Source organism: Nyctereutes procyonoides, unplaced genomic scaffold, assembly GCF_905146905.1.
Source record: "Nyctereutes procyonoides isolate TBG_1078 unplaced genomic scaffold, NYPRO_anot_genome, whole genome shotgun sequence".
Lineage (NCBI taxonomy): Eukaryota > Metazoa > Chordata > Mammalia > Carnivora > Canidae > Nyctereutes > Nyctereutes procyonoides.
In genome coordinates, this window is record NW_026575033.1 from 10,966,277 (window position 1) to 10,984,286 (window position 18,010).

Sequence of the window (18,010 nt, forward strand, 5' to 3'; positions counted from 1 at the left end):
GGCGAGATACTGGTTAGGAAGCTATTACAATAGTACAGGAGATAAACACTGATGGCTCAGACTAGGGTGGTAGGTATGGTTGGGAGAAATGGTCGGATTCTAAATATATTTTATAGGAAAATAAGATTTTCTGATGTAAAAAATGTGAGATGGGGAGCAGAGAGATGGGCCAAGAATGACTCCAGGGATTTAGGTCTAAACAGTGGTAAGGATAGAGTGGTCATTAACGAAATGTAGAATATTTAAGACTGAAGAGGACACTCAGGAGTTCAGGTGTGGGAATGTGAAGTTGGAGGTGTCTTGGAAAAATTCCAACAGGAGATCTACAGGAGGACATTGGATATAGGGATCTGAGTTGAGGGAGATGTCTAAGCCGAAGATGTATAGGAGTTATTCATGTATTCGAAATAAAATGAGACTGGATGAGGTCATCAAGCTAGAAAACAGAGGAGGTTCAAGGAATGAACCTTGGGGCACTTAACTATTAAGAGGCCAGTGGAAGAAGTAGCAAAATGGACTGAGAAGGGGCAGTCAGTTGTAAAGGAGAAAATCTAACTGAGTGTGTTGTACTGGAAGCTAAGTGAAGAAAATGAAGAGAAAGGACTGACCATTGTGTGAAATGCTGCTAGCAGGTTTAAGAAGATGAGGATAGATTGGCCATTGGCTTTAGCAGAATGGAGGTCATTGGTTGCCTTGGAAAGAGCTGTTGTGGTGGAAGAATGCTTGATTAGTGTGAGATGGAGAGCTTCTTGGAGAACTGGCTAAATTCCAGATCTGGGGTGGGAAATGTGCAAAATGAGTCTGGAACATCTTGTCATGCCACAGAGCAAAATATCCATAAAAAAACTACTAGAGTTATAATGAAATTTTGCTCACAGGCCAAAAAGAATTTGAGGTTTTTTTTTTAAAGATTTTATTTATTTATTCATGAGAGACAGGGGGAGAGAGAGAGAGAGAGAGAGAGAGAGAGAGAGAGAGAGAGGCAGAGACACAGGCAGAGGGAGAAGCAGGCTCCATTCAGGGAGCCCGACGTGGGACTCGATCCCAGGTCTTCAGGATCATGCCCTGGGCTAAAGGTGGTGCTAAACTGCTGAGTCACCCGCGCTGCCCAGAATTTGAGCTTCTATAAGGATAATATATGCAATAGATTAAAATACATCAAACATGCTTAAATCTGTGAGTTCTGTTAAAAATTTGGGGACACTTTCAGAGGATAAGAAACCAATTCATTATCTTAAAAACTGACAATTGGGAAAAGATCAAGCTTTTATCCCTTGCCTTATATGAACTATGCCACTGGTAAACTAAATGATAGATGAGGGAAAATGTGTCTTTATAAACATATTCTAGCAAATAAACGAAAAAAAAAGTTGGAATATCACCCCTTTGCGTCTATTAATCTAGGCATTAAGCATTAACAGCTGGTAACAGCACACAAAGAGAAACAGCTGTATGTTATAATCCTCCTTGCCAAATAGTCTTGCCAGACGGATGTATTCTGAGTGTAAGTCAGTCTCCGGATCTAGTTGTCAATTGCAGGAAATACAGGGAATAGAGAAACTTGCTAAACTACACAATGAGTATGCATTCCACAAAATCCAGAGTGTGGGAACCTCTACACATTGAATGTCTTGGTTTCTTCAATAGAGGGATTTAAAGGGAAAGAAGAGGATGGAGAGGGACCCTGAAGATTAAAGACACTTAAAAGACACATTTTGGGGACAAGGAATATATGTTACTATTTTGGGGAATTTCAATATAAAGGCAAATTGAGACATATCTTAATAATTAGAGGGGAAAGTAGGGTGAAGAGGGAGTTTTCTTTTTAAGAGAAGTGAAGGCAAGCTTGGATATTGACGGCCATGATCCCAAAGAGAGGGAGAAATTGAAGTTGTAAGAGAGAAGTGAAAATTGTAGGGGTCATGTGCCAGAGTAGACTAAATGTGTGGCCTGTGGCACACCAGGGCCCATGGGCCCTGCTAGGAGCACCTGCTGCTCCACTCCCATCACAGCATAAGGGAGTGTGGGTATGGTAGCTGGGTGGTGGCATGGTGGGTTGTCTCATCAGATGGCTTCAATTTTCTCAGGGAAATAGGAAATAAGGTCATGAGAGAGTGAAAAGATGGAGAGAGATGATGGAGGTTTCAAGCGTCATAACCATAAAATTTCTTTGCAGGAGAGAGGACCTGCCCTCCTGCCTCCTATAGGCTGATTCTGAGGCCTTTCCATGGGAGGTAGGGTATCTCTTGAAGCCTGGGGCTCTGAGGGGAAGCAGTGGCTGTCTGCTTCTTGGGCACTTACAGCTAGAGCTAGCACTCACATGGGTCTTCTCTGGTTTCAGCTGGAGATTTCTGGTTGCAGGTATAACTCTTTGGACTTTGCAATCACTTTTTCTTGTCTCCATAAGAAAAATCAAAGAAATTATGAAGTACCTGTGTTACAGCTGGGTAAACTGATGGCTCCTGTTGGAATAGGCTCCTGTATACACTGCAGTGTGATATCTGGATGTAAAGGATACAGAAGAATATGTACACACAAGCACACATAGTCTTCATTGCATTAGGTGAACCCATATGGATTTTCCTGAAAATTGTGTCTGTATTGATAGGACCTCTTTCTCTGGACACTACCTCAAGGTCAATCAGCAGCATCAATAAAGAGCTACCTCCCTTGGAAAATCGCTGCTACAGAAGAAGAGGTTAAGAAGGCAATATCAAATCAGTTTATTTCCAATACTAGAAGAGACTTTGTGGACAGAGCAAAAGGTAAATGTGTTCATATTTCTCCTTTCTCTGGTTATATGTTGTGCACTGGAGTTGTAGTGGTGAACAGCACAGATTCAGTCTCTTCCCTCAGGGAACTCACAGTATAGACTCAGAAAAAGGCAATTTAGCAAACAAAAATAGTCAAGTATAAAAAGGTGCAGCGTGTGGGTAATGCTGTGGGTGCGCACAGAAGAACATGTAACCTAAAGCGAGGGGAAGGACCAGGAAAGGCTTCCTGGGCATGAAGAATGAATATAAAAGAACCTGACAAAGATGAAGAGGTAAAGTTAAACATGCTGTTTCCAATTATTGCTATTTTTAAAAATTAAAACTTTCATTAAACGAATGCATGCATACACAGAAATCAAATAAAGGCTTATTTCAAAATAACAGCAGTTCTTTAACCCGACTCCCCACTAGCAGTCAATTCAATCCTTTCATCTGTTTCTTAAGTAATCCTCCACATTTTAAAATAATATGCATATAACTACTACTTTTGATTCATCAATTTTAGGTATTATTATTGATTTCCTATTATGGTGGTTGAGGATTTGGCTCTCCTGAAACTCTTTCTTATACCCCTTCCATCCATTCACTCAATAATTATATTATAATTTCTGTTTAATTCAGTTGCTAATGTTTATATTGTGATGATATGATTATGTAAATATTCACTGCTGAGCCGGGTGGTACTCTATGATTGTTTCCTTTCCTTTTTCTTTTCTTTTCTTTTTTTGTACTTATCAGAGTTAATAATTGACTTTGTTTCACATCCTTAGTTTTTGATGTACCTGTCACTAATCTTTTCCAAATACTTTGTCACATACTTACCAAGATTTTTTTCAAAACACAGTTTCAAACACTCTACCACTTCTAGTATTTTTCCCAGAGATGTTTCTGACACCCTCCATCATTATCCTCTAATCTAGACTAGTTATTCTGTGGGTTTGCAGCCCAACCGTGCCCTGGGACTTCCTTTCTCATCATTCTGGGAATTGCTTTGGCCTCTGCCTGCATTGGATCTTGTTTCCTCTTCCTCAGTTTTGCTGAAGCCCATCTCCAGCAGTTTCCCAAGCAAGAGTGCACAGGAAGAACTTTTCTGAGTGTATTCTTCCCAATTTGGAAATGTCCTTTTTAATTCCTTACACTTGTCTGATAGTTTGGCTGGATATAAAATTCTAGGATGATAATCACTTCCCCTCAGAATGCATTCCTCCCAATGTCTTCTAGCATCCAGGATTTCTTTGTAGAAAACTGATGCCATTTTGATTCCTGACCCTTTTGTATTTTATTCTTCTAGAAGCTCTTAAGATCCTTTCTTTATTCCTGACATTCCAAATTTCACAATTGTATACATTAGTAATAATCTTTTGTCTTTGATTATGCTGGATAATCAGGGGCTATAGAGGCTAGAGTCATGTCCTTCAATTCTTGGCATTGTTTCCTGCATAGTCCCTCCTTACTTTTCTCCCATTTCTTTTCTCTATTCTCTTCTAGGACTCCTAGATTAGTTGGATTGACCCTCCAATTTTCTTACCTTTTCTCTGCTAGTATCTTTCTCTTTATATTTTTGTTCTGCTAACTTGAAAAATTCTTTACCTTTTAATGTAGATCTTCTATTGAATTTTAATTTCCAAGCTCTTGTTCCTCCTCTTGCTGATTTTTTGTTTGCAGAATAAAATTAATAAGTTCTACTTACTGCAATATATAGACTCCTGCCTTCAACATGATTATTTTTTAAAAGTCTTCCGTTCTTGTTTTATACATGTAGTAATTCTCTTACAAAATATAGTATATTTATGATAGACCTAATCTTCAACATTTTCATCTATTGTGTTGTCTCCATTTTCTTTGAGAGTTTTAATGGTCTAATGAAAATTTGATCTTCTGTTCATATTTACAAGATAGTAGAGGCAGATTTACTATGATGCTAATAAAATTGTCTCATTCCGTGGACTCTTCTTTTTCTTGAAGTGAGTGTATGCAAAATATTAATCTCTAAGTTTCACAAACTTACAAGGGAGATACTAAAATACGATTGGAAACTACATACAGAGATGGGGCTTGTTAGCTGGTGCTTGATTTAGGTGGTTAGGTCATAAGCTCTCTTTTTGTTAGGAAACCCCTAAATGCTTCTATTTATAGGTCAGTTTCTCTAGGGAGATAAACATTTGGCTATTGGCATTTTGAGAGCAGGATAAGGGAGGAAACTGGGATCTTCCTGCTTGCTGTGCAAATTCTCACTGAACCCCTCTCTTTTTTCTGTTCAGCATCACACTATGCCCACATTTCACTCTGCCTAATGTGCTGGCATCCAGAGCCTCTTTGGTTCAGTTTTGTACCTAATAAACTTCTGGTTAGGAAAGGACAATCAAATAACTGCATGAGCTTAAGAAGATGGTGCAGAAACTCTATCCACTCTGTATATAAGCTTTCACCCAAGCCTCTTGTTTTCAGTCTGAGCTACAGTACTTGCCTTTTCCAGTACCTGTTACAGAAACCTATTGGGGTTCTATTGTGTATAATAGCTCACGGTTTTGTTATCCCTTTTGACAGTCATTTCGTTTTAGCTTCCTCTATTTTGCTAATTCAGTTGGCACATCTGTATTTGATTTCCATCTTCTAAAAATGTGTTAACTTCTAATCTACTATCATTTTAGTGGAGTTTGGGGAAGGAGTAGTCAAATATGATATAGATGATCTTTTATGAATCTAAACTGGATCATATTATTCTATTGCTTTATTTCACTGGGTTTGCATTGCAGTTTGAATCCAAGTTTCAGTTTTTCAGTTCTTTCTCTTTGTTCATCACATCCTGCAAGGCTGGCCTGGACTTTGCTTCCCTCCTAACTGTTCCTTCTCCCTCTCATTCATCAGGTTCCAGCCACATGGCCTTTTAAAAATTCCTATAAGATGCTAATTTTCCCCCACCTTCAGCCAGGGCTGTCCCCTTTGCCTGCATTGCTCTTCTTCAAGCTTCTTCTGTGATTTTACTGTGTCATCTATAGACTCCAGCTTAAATGTCACCTTGCCTGTGAGAGCTTTTCTTACTATTTTGTCTAAAGAGCTGTGCCACCACCTCATTCTAGCACCTTGCATTTTCCAGTCATTTGTTTACTGATTCTTGTTTTTTGTTGTTTTTGTTTTGCTCCTCCTCCACCCTTCAGCGGGTTCCCCAAATGCCTTTGTTCACTCAGAATCTAGCTCAGTATATAGAGTCTAATCTTGGTGTATAGGAGATGCTCTGTAAATATTTGCTGAATGATGGAAAAAAATATATGGGAAGTGCACTTTCTGAAGTTAGATGAGTATAGAATCAAAAGACCTCCATACTTCAGATAAACATTAAGGGTGATGGGAAGACATTTGAAATGTCAGCATTCTTAAAAGATGTCTTCAAGCTTCTAATCAAAGTCCTTTCAATGTGCACAAATTACCATTTCCCCATGTGTAGATAAATACCCAAGACCTGCCAAGAGTCTCTCCTAAATCTTTTAGCTCCATCTGCTTCTCTTCCTCCCCAAAGCCACTGCTATCATGTCTCCTCCTTAGATGACCTCTAATCCAGCTCCTTTTTCCACTTTTGTTGCCTCCAACCCACAGCCCATACTATAGTCATTGCAAGTTTCCAGATGTGCAAAATGATGTCACCTACCAGATGAAAACCCTTCAGTGACTCCCTATTGTCCACAGGATAGAAGCTAAATGCCGCAATGTGAGCCTGTACAATCTGGTCCCTTCCCACTGTACCAGCATTCTCCCTCACCACTCTCCACGCTCTCTGTGACACCGACTGCCTTCCTTCCTCAGACTCACCATGCCCCCAGCAGCCTTGTGCCTTTTGCACACATTGCTTCCTTCCTGTGGAACACCTGTCCCTCCCTTCTTCTAGCCTGTGTCTATCCATTAACTTCATTTCTCTCCTGGGAGTCTTCTCTGATCCCCCAGTTTGGATTGGTGGCCCTTTCATATGTTTTTATAGATCTTATTCTTATCTCTTTTGCAGTGTTTATCACCTAATATTGTAATTATCATTTTTTGTATCTGTTTCTCTAAAGCTTTAAGCTTCTGAAACGCAGAGGCCATATCTTATCTTTGTATCTTCATTATTGTATTAAGGCAAATGAGTGAAAAGCACTAAAAGGTGTTTGTTTTCACATTCAGGCTTGGAGAATTTGGCTCTGATGAATTGGAACAGCAGACAAAGACAGCAGAACTAGTTCTCAGTAGTCCCAGTGGTTTTGAATAGTCCTTGCTGCAGATATACTTTTGAATTAGGTCTTTCTGCAAATGCCATACTAATCTTCAATGGGCCAGTTTCTCTCTTTGGGCTATAGCTACATTAGTGTAGTATCACTGTTCAAGAGGAAAAGAAACAGTGGGAGCTGAGCTCCTGAGGAACAGGGATGGCTCCCTGGGAAGAGTCCAGGGCCTGGAGGTGTGATTAGTATTGGGTCTGGTTAGCTCTGAGTCATGGTTATACGCCTGTCCAAACTTCGATACCACTATGGGGACTTCAGGGGTTGTTGGGTCCCTTTGTATAAAGAATTTCTCTTCTTAATAATGCTGAAGAAACTCATTAACATGAAATTTTATAAAGGCAATATATGCATTAGTTGAGAAGAACTACAGATTACTGTAAGCATATATCACGTAGTCACTAGCATGTGGTTCAGATTGTTTCTGATTTTTTCTTTCATTCCCTCATTAATTTAATAAACATTTAATGAAGTCTGTTACTGTGATAAGTGCTAAGGTATCAATGAAGAGTAAGGCTTAATCTTTATCTTCAAAGGAACTCAGTAGGTCTAGGCCCCGATTTTTGCCTTTTCTGGGTCTTCATCCCCAATTGCTCCACTGTACTGATTCATTATGGTCTATGTGAACTAGCCCCTCAGGACCCTTTGCCAACTGGTTCCTCACCTCTTCTGCTTTACCCTCAGCTATTTCTCCCTGCCCTGCATAACTTATACTTCTGCCAGCCAGACCATACTTCACAAACACACTGTGTACCTTTTGCTTTAGTGTTGACCCATCATCAAAGCATATCCTTTTAATTCTTGTCTTTCCTTCCCTTCCCCTAACTGAGCTCATTGTACACTTTCTGGGCTTCTATAGCACCTATCAAAGCCTCTGAGGGAGTGATTCTTAAGCACATAGGAAGTTTGTTCACAGTTTAAGTGCCTCAGCCCTACTTCTAGAGATTCTCAATGTCTGGGATGAGGTTCAGCAAATATGGTTTGGAAAAACCTTCCCAGGTAAGTCTGATGTATTATCTCCACATGAGAACCATGGTTCCAAGTATAAGACATCACATTCCATGTCTGTTTCTTCTGTGTATATCTTTCTAATCACACTAGTTTGAGGTTGTCTCAAGGTAGAACAGTGACTACATTATTTTTAATTTTGGCACAGAGCACAATTAGGAACTGAAGACATTTGCTAATGAGTGGTAGCTCTAGGGAAGAAGGATAAGCATATGTAGCACGTACTTCAACAGGAATTTGTTTTCTTCCTATAAAGCTATTAGTAATTTACAAAAAGCCAAGTTATAGATGGTGCTTACCAGGAACAATACCAGATGATTTTCCAAAATATCTTTTTTTTTTAAAATCTTAAGAAATGTCCTAATTTCAAGCCACAGAGTTGCCTCTTCTCTATAACCTTGTCTTCTCCTTGGGCAGTTTATGAGGTCATTATAAGGCCCTTTGAGTACCCACTTCCTCTTTTCCTGAGTCATCCAAATAAAGAGGCAGCATATAGTGAAACTTTCTCTCACTGTGTTGGTCTAGACAGAGATCATCTTTTAAAAATCAATATTAAAATGCTCTTGGATGCCAGTAGATGATGTCACATATTGTTTGATACATATCTGAATTTATTTTGAAAAGACCTATTGAAAAATGAATTCAGAACAAGATTTGAGTTTAGTTTTAATAGTAATTGGCACTATTTGCATACTGTGCATGATATCCATGGTCTTAACATTTTTGTTCTGAATAAAGTTGGTGTTACATAATGTGCCTCTGAACCAACACTTAGTAGCAAGAATTAAGGATGAAGTCATTCTAAGGGAGATGGCATGTGACTCCTCTATAATCTGGTAGTGCTTGTGGAACCTGACATTTAGTGCTTCATAGCTATTTAATGATTTTTTGTTTAATTAATATTTGTTAGCAGAGTGATTTCAAAGAAATGATAATGCTATTGTCCACCAATGAGGACAATGTTACTTACCCCTTCATCGGTAAGGGATAAGCTTCAAGTGGTTCTTTTCCAGGTAATAGGAATGATATGTACTGCCCATCTGGGGCTACCAGATTTAACAAACATAAAACATAGGATGATCTGTTAAATTTGACTAAAGATATAGAGTAGATAAACAATGAGCACTTATATACACTTAAACTAAGAAATTATTCATTATTTATCTGAAATTCAAATTTAACTGGTATCTTATGTTTTATATGTCAACCCTGGCCTTACCTAAAAATCTCTCACTCTGCTCCCCACCTCTGTCCTAGGTAGTAGGCAGGCCTACTGGAATGAGGAATGCCTCTGTGTCTACCCAGCAGAGCAAAACAGTACTCCAAACTGACATACAATATCTTCATTAGAAGCTGCTTCTAATCATTAGAGCATATATTTCCTGTGCCTGATAAAGCAGAAAATTATTTCTTGGTTGAAATATCCATAAAAACTACATTGATTGTACCTCTTAACACAAGAAGAGCAGGTTTAGTGTGATAAATTGGATTCTACTGCCAGAAGCAAAATGGAATGAAAGTACGATGCTATTTTAAATAGCTTACAAGAACTTCTGCATTTGTACCCCCACCCCAGCTCAGAAGATTAAGGAAAGTTCTCAGGTGCCTCTGGAACGGAAAAAGTTACTTCCTCGACCTGCAGACACTGAATTTCGAAGGAATTACCAAGTTCCAGCTAAAATTCCTGAGCTACGGGATTTTAGTTTCAAATACGGATGCTACTCAAGCCTACCAGTTGCTTCTCAGGGTCTAGGTAAGTACACCTGTAGCTTTTAAAGTGATACCATAGATTCTGTCCTTGTTCTAAGATTCTTTGGCACACAGGGCCCTTGCAGGTAATCTTGGTAACAATCATGAAGAATGCCAGTGATCCCTGCATCCCTGCAAGGAATCAAAACTATGCCTAGCTTCAAACCCAGGGAATGAGTAAGTCTTTGAAAAGAACTGATTGTTTATCCCTATGAAATGAATACCTGCTCTTTCTGAGGGTGGGGTCAGGGAGGAGCAGTTGTTGGGATTAGAAGATGCTTCCCCCTTATAAAACAAAAAGGAAGGATTTAGTTGCTATAAATTGACAAAAAAAAAAGAGACTGGGTAGGACTCAAATTAGAGTTGTCAATTATCCACTGGAACTTAACCGCATGGTAAGCATCTTCAGATTTGACAACCATTCTATTCAAGTGTTCTTTTATGATCCTGATTCCTGTTGCTTTCACAGAAAGGTTTTTAAAAGTTTTGTGACCAAGCCACCTTGAAGCTACTGGTCAAGAATATAATTTAGTATCAGTCTGGGATTAGTGATAGATTCCTGGCAAGGAGTTGGAATCGAGTAATGCTGTAGTGAAAAAAACAAACCACAGGATAGAAGCTTAGCATCTAGAGGTTAGAAGACAGTCTAGAAGTTACCTCATCTAGATCCTCATACCATGTGGGAATCCCCTCTATCCCATTCCCTTTGCTAAGGGATGATGTCATCACTCTTTGGGGCAGTGCATCACCCCAAGGCAGCTTTTTCATTCTTAGATACTGTTTGAAAGTTCCCAACAGCTAGAACCTTCCTTGCTAAACTTTGGCTTTGGTTCTACTTCTTCCTACAGAGGTTAACTAATATAAATTATTCTTACTATATACAAAAATTTTACTATATACTTTCCATATTCTCTGCTTAATGCATTTCCAGACCTTATAATAACACTATTCTCAGGTGTAGCATCAAAATCCCCTCGTCAGGGATCCCTGGGTGGCGCAGTGGTTTGGCGCCTGCCTTTGGCCCAGGGCGCGATCCTGGAGACCCGGGATCGAATCCCACGTCGGGCTCCCGGTGCATGGAGCCTGCTTCTCCCTCTGCCTGTGTCTCTGCCTCTCTCTCTCTCTCTCTCTCTCTCTCTCTCTCTGTGTGACTATCATAAAAAAAAAAAATCCCCTCCTCAGCCTTCTTCTTCCCACTGGCCAGTGGTCCCTGTAAAGGAGACACCTGGGGCTGAAAGTAGTATTTAAGATGTCCTTAAGATTTACAAAGTTTGGGCATGTTTTTGAAATTAGGTTCTCACATCATATTTTCATTGCTTTTTTTTTTGTCATGATAATTCCATCACTATCAGAACCCACATTAAATGAACAATACTCAGAATCAGACATAAATGATTTTGGTTTTGCTTGCACCTGATAATTCTATTAGCCTGAATATGTAATAAATGCTGGCTGGACATATCATCACTGCTCATCGGAACACATCTGGATCCCTAAGGGACTGCTCTTAGTGTGTGAGCCCACGTCTGCACAGGAGATTGCACAAAAGGGAAAGAAGCTTCTATGAAGGCATTTGTTTACTAAGGAGATAGTGACTGCTACCATCCCAACATGCTGACCTGTAGAAGAGTCAATTTCAGGGAGAACTTTTCTGAAAATGATAGTCAAACCTGAGTTTCTGGTCATCAACCCCAACCACCCCCACTGCTAGCAACTACAGTCCTGAGTCCCAGCAGCTCTGCATAGCCCGAATCATAGGAGGAGTCACTCCTACAGTGTCTCACTTTCTAATACCTTCAGGATCCTGACTAAGCTCCAAGTTGGGCTCAGGGCTGTTGGGGGCTTGTTTGACAAAGAAGGGCAGGAATTCTTTGCTCAGCAAGAGCCTCCATGTCTTTCCTTCTCTTCTGTCCCTCCTAGTCCCTTCCGTGCTGTTCAGCCACATGAGGAATCAAGAGCGTACAAAGAAGCAGACTATCTACCAAAGTGATTACGGGAAAGCCTACCTGGATTTCTTAATGATTTTAAACTCATTTACGCCTTCTCAAGTCACAGAGTACCTTCAGAATGTTTCCTACAAAGGTAAGAGGAGGCTTTGAGACACTATTGAATGAATTTACAGATCATAACACATTGCTTTATGCCAAATAGAAAATGTTCCAACTTTTAGCCACTGGAGTTAAATGTTCACAAAAGGCCAGCCCAGCTGGCTCAGCGGTTTAGCGCCATCTTCAGCCCAGGGCCTGATCCTGGAGACCCAGGATCAAGTCCCACATCAGGCTCCCTGCATGGAGCCTGCTTCTCCCTCTGTTTGTGTCTCTGCCTCTCTCTCTCTGTCTCTCATGAATAAATAAGCCAAATCTTAAAAAAAAATAAATGTTCACAAAAAAAGATAAACATTGCCTCAAAGAAATGCCATAGTTTTGGGCAAACCTCAACCCCAATGAAAATAAATTTTTCCTAAAAGAGGCCGCACTAGTGACTGTATCCCCACCTCAACCCCAATGAAAATAAATTTTTCCTAAAAGAGGCCGCACTAGTGACTGTATCCCCACTTATTAAAAAAGAAACATCTAGCTTTTCACTCATTCAGACCATGGTTGAATTGCTCTGGGATGACTTCAATATTTATTGCCGTTAAGTGACTTCTTCACAGTTTTATCTTACATAATCTTTATTTCCTGTTTGATGATACTTTTTGTGACAGGCTTTTTAGGTACATGAGAATCTCTGTGTATAATATCCTCCATTCTCAGGACAGTGTTAGTTCAGTCTGTTTAACAAAGACTTATCCCAGCGCTGGGCTCAGGGACTGTTATCTGCTTGGGAGCATCTCAGGGGCAACTGGTCAGTCTGTATATGTGTAAAATGTCAACTCAGAGAATAGAAGTTGGAAGAGAGGGTACTAAATTCTTCCAATGGCTGCCCTCAGCATCCATTGCTAGTCATCACACTCCATTGCTCTGCATTTTTTAGCACATGCCTCAATGCAGACATATTTATTTCTATAAAGTATATTCATACTCCACTAAGCTAATGTATTATGTAAGTTATAAAACATACTAAATGCCAAATAAACTAAAAAGTGATACAATATAATCCTATATAACATAAATATGCACACAATGGATCATCTTCTACATGCCACTTGGGGCTGTGGGCTATGTGGTGATCACTGCCTTGTTTTGTGCCCTGTGGTCAGGCTTAATTTAGAACTTCCACCAGCTGCTTGGTAACCCTCCAACTGATGCCTGCCTCCTCCCTGCGTTTGGTCCCCCATCTCTTTCCTTTATCTGTCCCCAGCTACAATGAGAAGAGCTTGACCCTCTGAAATCCTCACTGAAACTCTTTTATGCTAGGATCTGTGCCCCACACAAAACTGAAACCCTACTGTGGGCGAGACTGGAAAGGGGGTGTGCATGTTGTGTGTATGTGTGTGCAAGGAAGGAAAGAGGATACTTTCCATTATTACAGACTGAAGGTTAATGGCCCAAAGGCCCTTAAAAGAGCTTGAATGTTGGGTTTCACAAAGTACCAGAAGCAGGTGTGTTACCTCGATCTAAAGAACAAGCAGAAGCCGTATTTGCCATTGGGAGAGTACCTCATTCCTCTTGACAGATGCTTCTGGGCCAGTTTGATACTTCCGAAGAAAACCAAGAGGCTCCTTGAGGTTGGCAGCTCAGATCTTTCAGGGAGGCAGAGCAGAAGCTACCCATCAAGCTGCAGCCTGCATTCAATTCTTTTTCCCAGCTTGGGTTCATATATATAAAACCATAGTCTGCATTTTTACCTTTAGAGCCACATCTGTTTGACTCTACAGAGTGCTCCCAAAGCAGGTGCTCCCATCTGCCCAGGGACTGGAAATATAGGCAGAGTTGCTGCTTCTCTGCCTGCCTGGAAAAACCATGGTGGCTGCTGGCACCTCTTTTCTGTATTGTGTGTGTGTGTGTGTGTGTGTGTGTGTGTGTGTGTGTGATTTGTAATTGAGCCTTAGTGGTTTCTTTCAAGGGTGAACTAAGGACTCTGCAGGTGCTTTGACAGCCTCTGCTCGACTCAGATCTACCTTCTCCAAGATTCCTAGCATAAACTGATTCAATTGGGTTTTTCCAACTGGGTTTTATCCTCAAACAAGTGAGACTTGATCTGTTACCAACAAGGTATCTTTAAAGCCAATCTAGGACTTGGTTGCTTTTCAGGTATCCTGCTTTTCTGGTGAACTCAGGATGGCACTGGGGGCAGGTACCTGGATGCTCAGGCTCCAGAGCTTTGCCATTTTGCACTGACTTGGGTGTTTGTAGGATCTGCTTATTATGGGTTTTAGTTTCTTTTTCCTAGTTTTGCTTTAGAATGACCTAAGCATCAGCCAGCTATGCTAGAGTCTGACAAGCAAGTAGGAGATACCCTTTGAATTCTTATGTCCAAAAACTCTTGTCATTTTCTTGTCATTTAATTGTCATTAGTGTTTGGGATGACACTAATACTTTTCAGACGGCGAGTGCTTCAGCAGAGCTCATTTGTGGTAGGGCTGAGACAGTATGCAAGAGAATAAAAAACTTGGCAGATATACTAGGCTGAATGAATTATGACCATCTTGCTTAAAGTATTTTACTAGGTTATCCATCTTAGACAGTCCTGGGGACCAGAACAGGTACATTTTGAAAGAGAGAGAGGAAGGGGAAAGACGAACATCATGGCCTGAGCCAGACGGCTAGGGAGATGGTGGAGTGATGTGGGATAGAGAAGACTCCGGGAAGACAAAATGAAGCTGGGGAAGTAAGAAAGGAGGAGCAACTGAAGACAAACCTTTTGTTTCTAATAATTCTGCGTATCACTATTTGGTATTGAGTTCCTCTATTATAACGTGAGGGATTTGAACTAAATGTTTTTGGTGGCCATTCTGTTTTTGTAACTGTTTTAATCTCTGAGTGATTCAGTCCAACCAACAGCTTACTCTTTGTGCCTCTGTTATCTATTGCTATAGACTGTCATCTCCCTACTTATTCCTCCCTTAAAAGACAAAATTACCTGAAACCTGGTTTTCAGAATCTTTCAGCTATTACTCCCTCCCCAATTCTTCCAGTCAAAACTCCCATGGATATGACTATCCAAGGGTATTTCTTCCTAGGGTATGATTCAGTGTTGTTAAGGATATATATGTTCACTGGCTCAAGAAACTTCATTGATTGAATACCTGTAATGCTCACTTGATACAAAGATAAATAAAACACAAATCCTTCTTTTCAAAGAACTCATTGTCAGGTGTGGGAGAGACACATAGGTATAATGTCATAGGCTCCATAATCCAAGTATTCTTTGGGTATATTAGAAGCCTGCAAGGGGTACTCCCAGTCCTGTGGATTGACAGGACATTAAGGAAGACTGCTTAGAGGTTTCTTTTAGGGGTTGAGGATGATTCAGCATGACAGGAGAAGCAGGGCCATTTAGAGGGAGCAAAGGGAACAGCATAAACAAAATCACTGGGACGTGAATCTGCATCTACACATAATAAATACAAGGAGCATTTGAATGGCAACTGGTAGCCTTTTTGAACAGTTATTTCAGTTGATATTAAATTTGATACAATCTCATCTTTTTTATTCATTTGTGGGGAACTTGATTCATCTTGTATGCTTATCTTTGGCATAAGAAGGATTTTTTAAATTTGTTTACTTGCTTATTTAAAATTAACTCTTTGTTGTAAGATTTAAATGTTGAGAATATGAAACAATATGTTGCTGGTAGGCGTATCAAATAGTAGTAGTATCACTGTAACATTTCTGGCAGTTTCCCATAAAGTTAAACCTATACCTATTCCATGACCCAGAAATTCTATTTCTGGGTATTTACCCAGGAGAAAAGAAAACCTGTGTCCACTGAAGGACTTATACAAAAATGTCCACAGCCATTGTTTTCTTAGGAGTCCCAAACTGGATACTACCTGACTTTCGACCACCAGCAGAATATAAACAACCTGGTTTATTCACAAAATGAAATACTACTAGGTAATAAAAAAGAACCAGCTATTGTTGCATTCAACAACATGAACTTCAAAAACATGCTAAGTGTAAGAAGCCAGACATAAAATCTTACATTTTGTGTGGTTGCATTTATTCAAAGGGCTACAACAAGCAACACATCTCTGTGATGAAGGGAATCAGAACACTGACTTTCTTGAGGTAGGAGATGTTGACTGGGAAGGAGCAGGATAGGTTTTTCTGGAGTGGTGGCAGTGATCTTATTATATGGGTATGGGTTACACGCATGCAAGTGTAACTCATTGAACTGCACATGAAAGATCAGTGTGTTTCACTTCATGAAAAATATACCTCAATTTTTAAAAATGCGGAGGTTAAAAAAGATATAGAGTAGGGTGGGGATGTTAGGTCACAAAAACAAAGAACCACGAAGGACTGGAGAGTAAACCAAGACCACACACACACACACACACACACACTCCTGATCTTTAGACCTCAGCTGACATTTGTAACACTGAGTATGGTAACACAGACATTGAACATGATAACAAGGTACCACTTGCATTCTTCTTCTCTTTTGGTTTTTGCTGCACAGATGACAATTCTAGGAGTGAGAAAAATTCTACAGCTTTACTCTGTAATGTTAGTACATATATGTCATGAGAATCAGGGACCTGTAGATATTCAGAACCAGACAAGATTCCTTTACTTTCCAGATGAGGAAATGGAGGCCAGGGAGTTGAAGGGCCCTCTTATGGTCAGTTATCAGTCAAAGATAGCAAAGCACACCAACATTGGTGAGCAGCAAAACAGCGCCAGCTCGATGAAGCCCTGGGAAAGATAGCCTGTGTTGTTTTTTTGTCATCACTATGACTGTGTTCTCAATAATAAAGGGTAATGCTGTCCTATTTATTGTCTCTTATGGACCAGGTCCTATCTAGGTGCTTAACACATAGCATTCCTAATCCAGTCCAGTAGGTGTGCAAGGTAAGTCCTCTTGAATATATTCAAAGAAGAGGAAATGAAGAAATGGAGAGGTCACATGACTTGCTAAAGCTTGCCAGTGCAGAATGGAAAAGCTAAGTCAGTTTCATTCAAAATGCTCTGCTCTTTCCAAGAAGCCCTGCCGATCCTTTGAATACTAAGTTTACTCTTTTAAATCAATAATTACACAATTGTGCATTTTATGTGTTAGACATATGCCCATTGATTATTTTTGTCTCATCAAATTTGTATATAGAGTACTATTATCTGATACTTGCCTCCTTTCTAGAATTTCTCTATTTAGTACTTAGATAGTTAAATGGAAAATTTCATCCTGTTTTTCAGACAGACAAATTCTTGATCGCTTTATCCGCTCTCACTGTGACTTTGGTTTGGAGCAGAAAATTAAAGGAAACTGTTGAAATGAAGAAAATTGAAAATCGGTGAAAGCACTGGATCATTTTCTCAATAATGAAAAAAAAAAGATCTAAATTGTTCCAAATAATCTATTCCTGGGTTTGTTTAATCTTGTTTTGCTTTATTGTGTTTTTAAACAATAAAATCATTTAAGGCCATAAATCCTTCCCCCCACACCCCCAATGTATCCAATAGGCTTTGCTATAATGTTTTTTCCTATTCTCTGGATACTTGATTTATAGTTTCAATATTGATTTCTTCTTTGACCCAGAAATTATGTGGAAGAGACTTCTTAATTTTCCAATAATTAGAAGATTTTTAAAGAACTTTTTATTATTGAGCTTCTGTTCAAAAGTTTTAAAACAAATCTTTGTTTTGGGATATTTAGCAAAGTTTTCTTTTATGCAAGTGTGTGATTAATTTGTATATTACATGAATACAAGAAGCGAAAAAAATATATAGTTTATGGTATTTCTCAAATCTCTTATATGATACTTCACTTTAATTGTATACTTGAACTGTCAAATTCTGAAAGTATAATATTAAAAACATCCCACAGTAAAAATGTTTTCACCATTTTTTTCTGTATTTTGAGGATTTCATATGTATTTATACAATATATATTATGTATATATTTATATCCATATATGTAAATATATATATAATATATATAGCTGCTATGTTTATCAATGTTTATGATTCGCATAGAGCTTTTTCACTGATTAATTTTTCCTCATTACATGCTATTTCTCTCTGGCTTCATTAATAATTTTGACCAAGAATTACGTTTTAACTGATTTTAAGGTTGCCATTCATACTGAGTTTTTTTCTTTACCTTTTCTTTATTAAAAAT

General features: G+C 39.2%; 1 protein-coding gene across 1 annotated transcript in view; it reads left to right on the forward strand.

The window, feature by feature from the left end:
* TEX26 (testis expressed 26) overlaps nucleotides 1-17,162 on the forward strand; it is a 32,310-nt gene extending 15,148 nt beyond the window's left edge. The window contains exons 5-8 of the mRNA XM_055317230.1: nucleotides 2,609-2,765; nucleotides 9,609-9,785; nucleotides 11,702-11,863; nucleotides 17,086-17,162. Coding sequence (XP_055173205.1) covers nucleotides 2,609-2,765; nucleotides 9,609-9,785; nucleotides 11,702-11,863; nucleotides 17,086-17,162 — 573 coding nt within the window. The remainder of the gene's footprint in view (nucleotides 1-2,608; nucleotides 2,766-9,608; nucleotides 9,786-11,701; nucleotides 11,864-17,085) is intronic.
* Nucleotides 17,163-18,010: the final 848 nt, after the last annotated feature.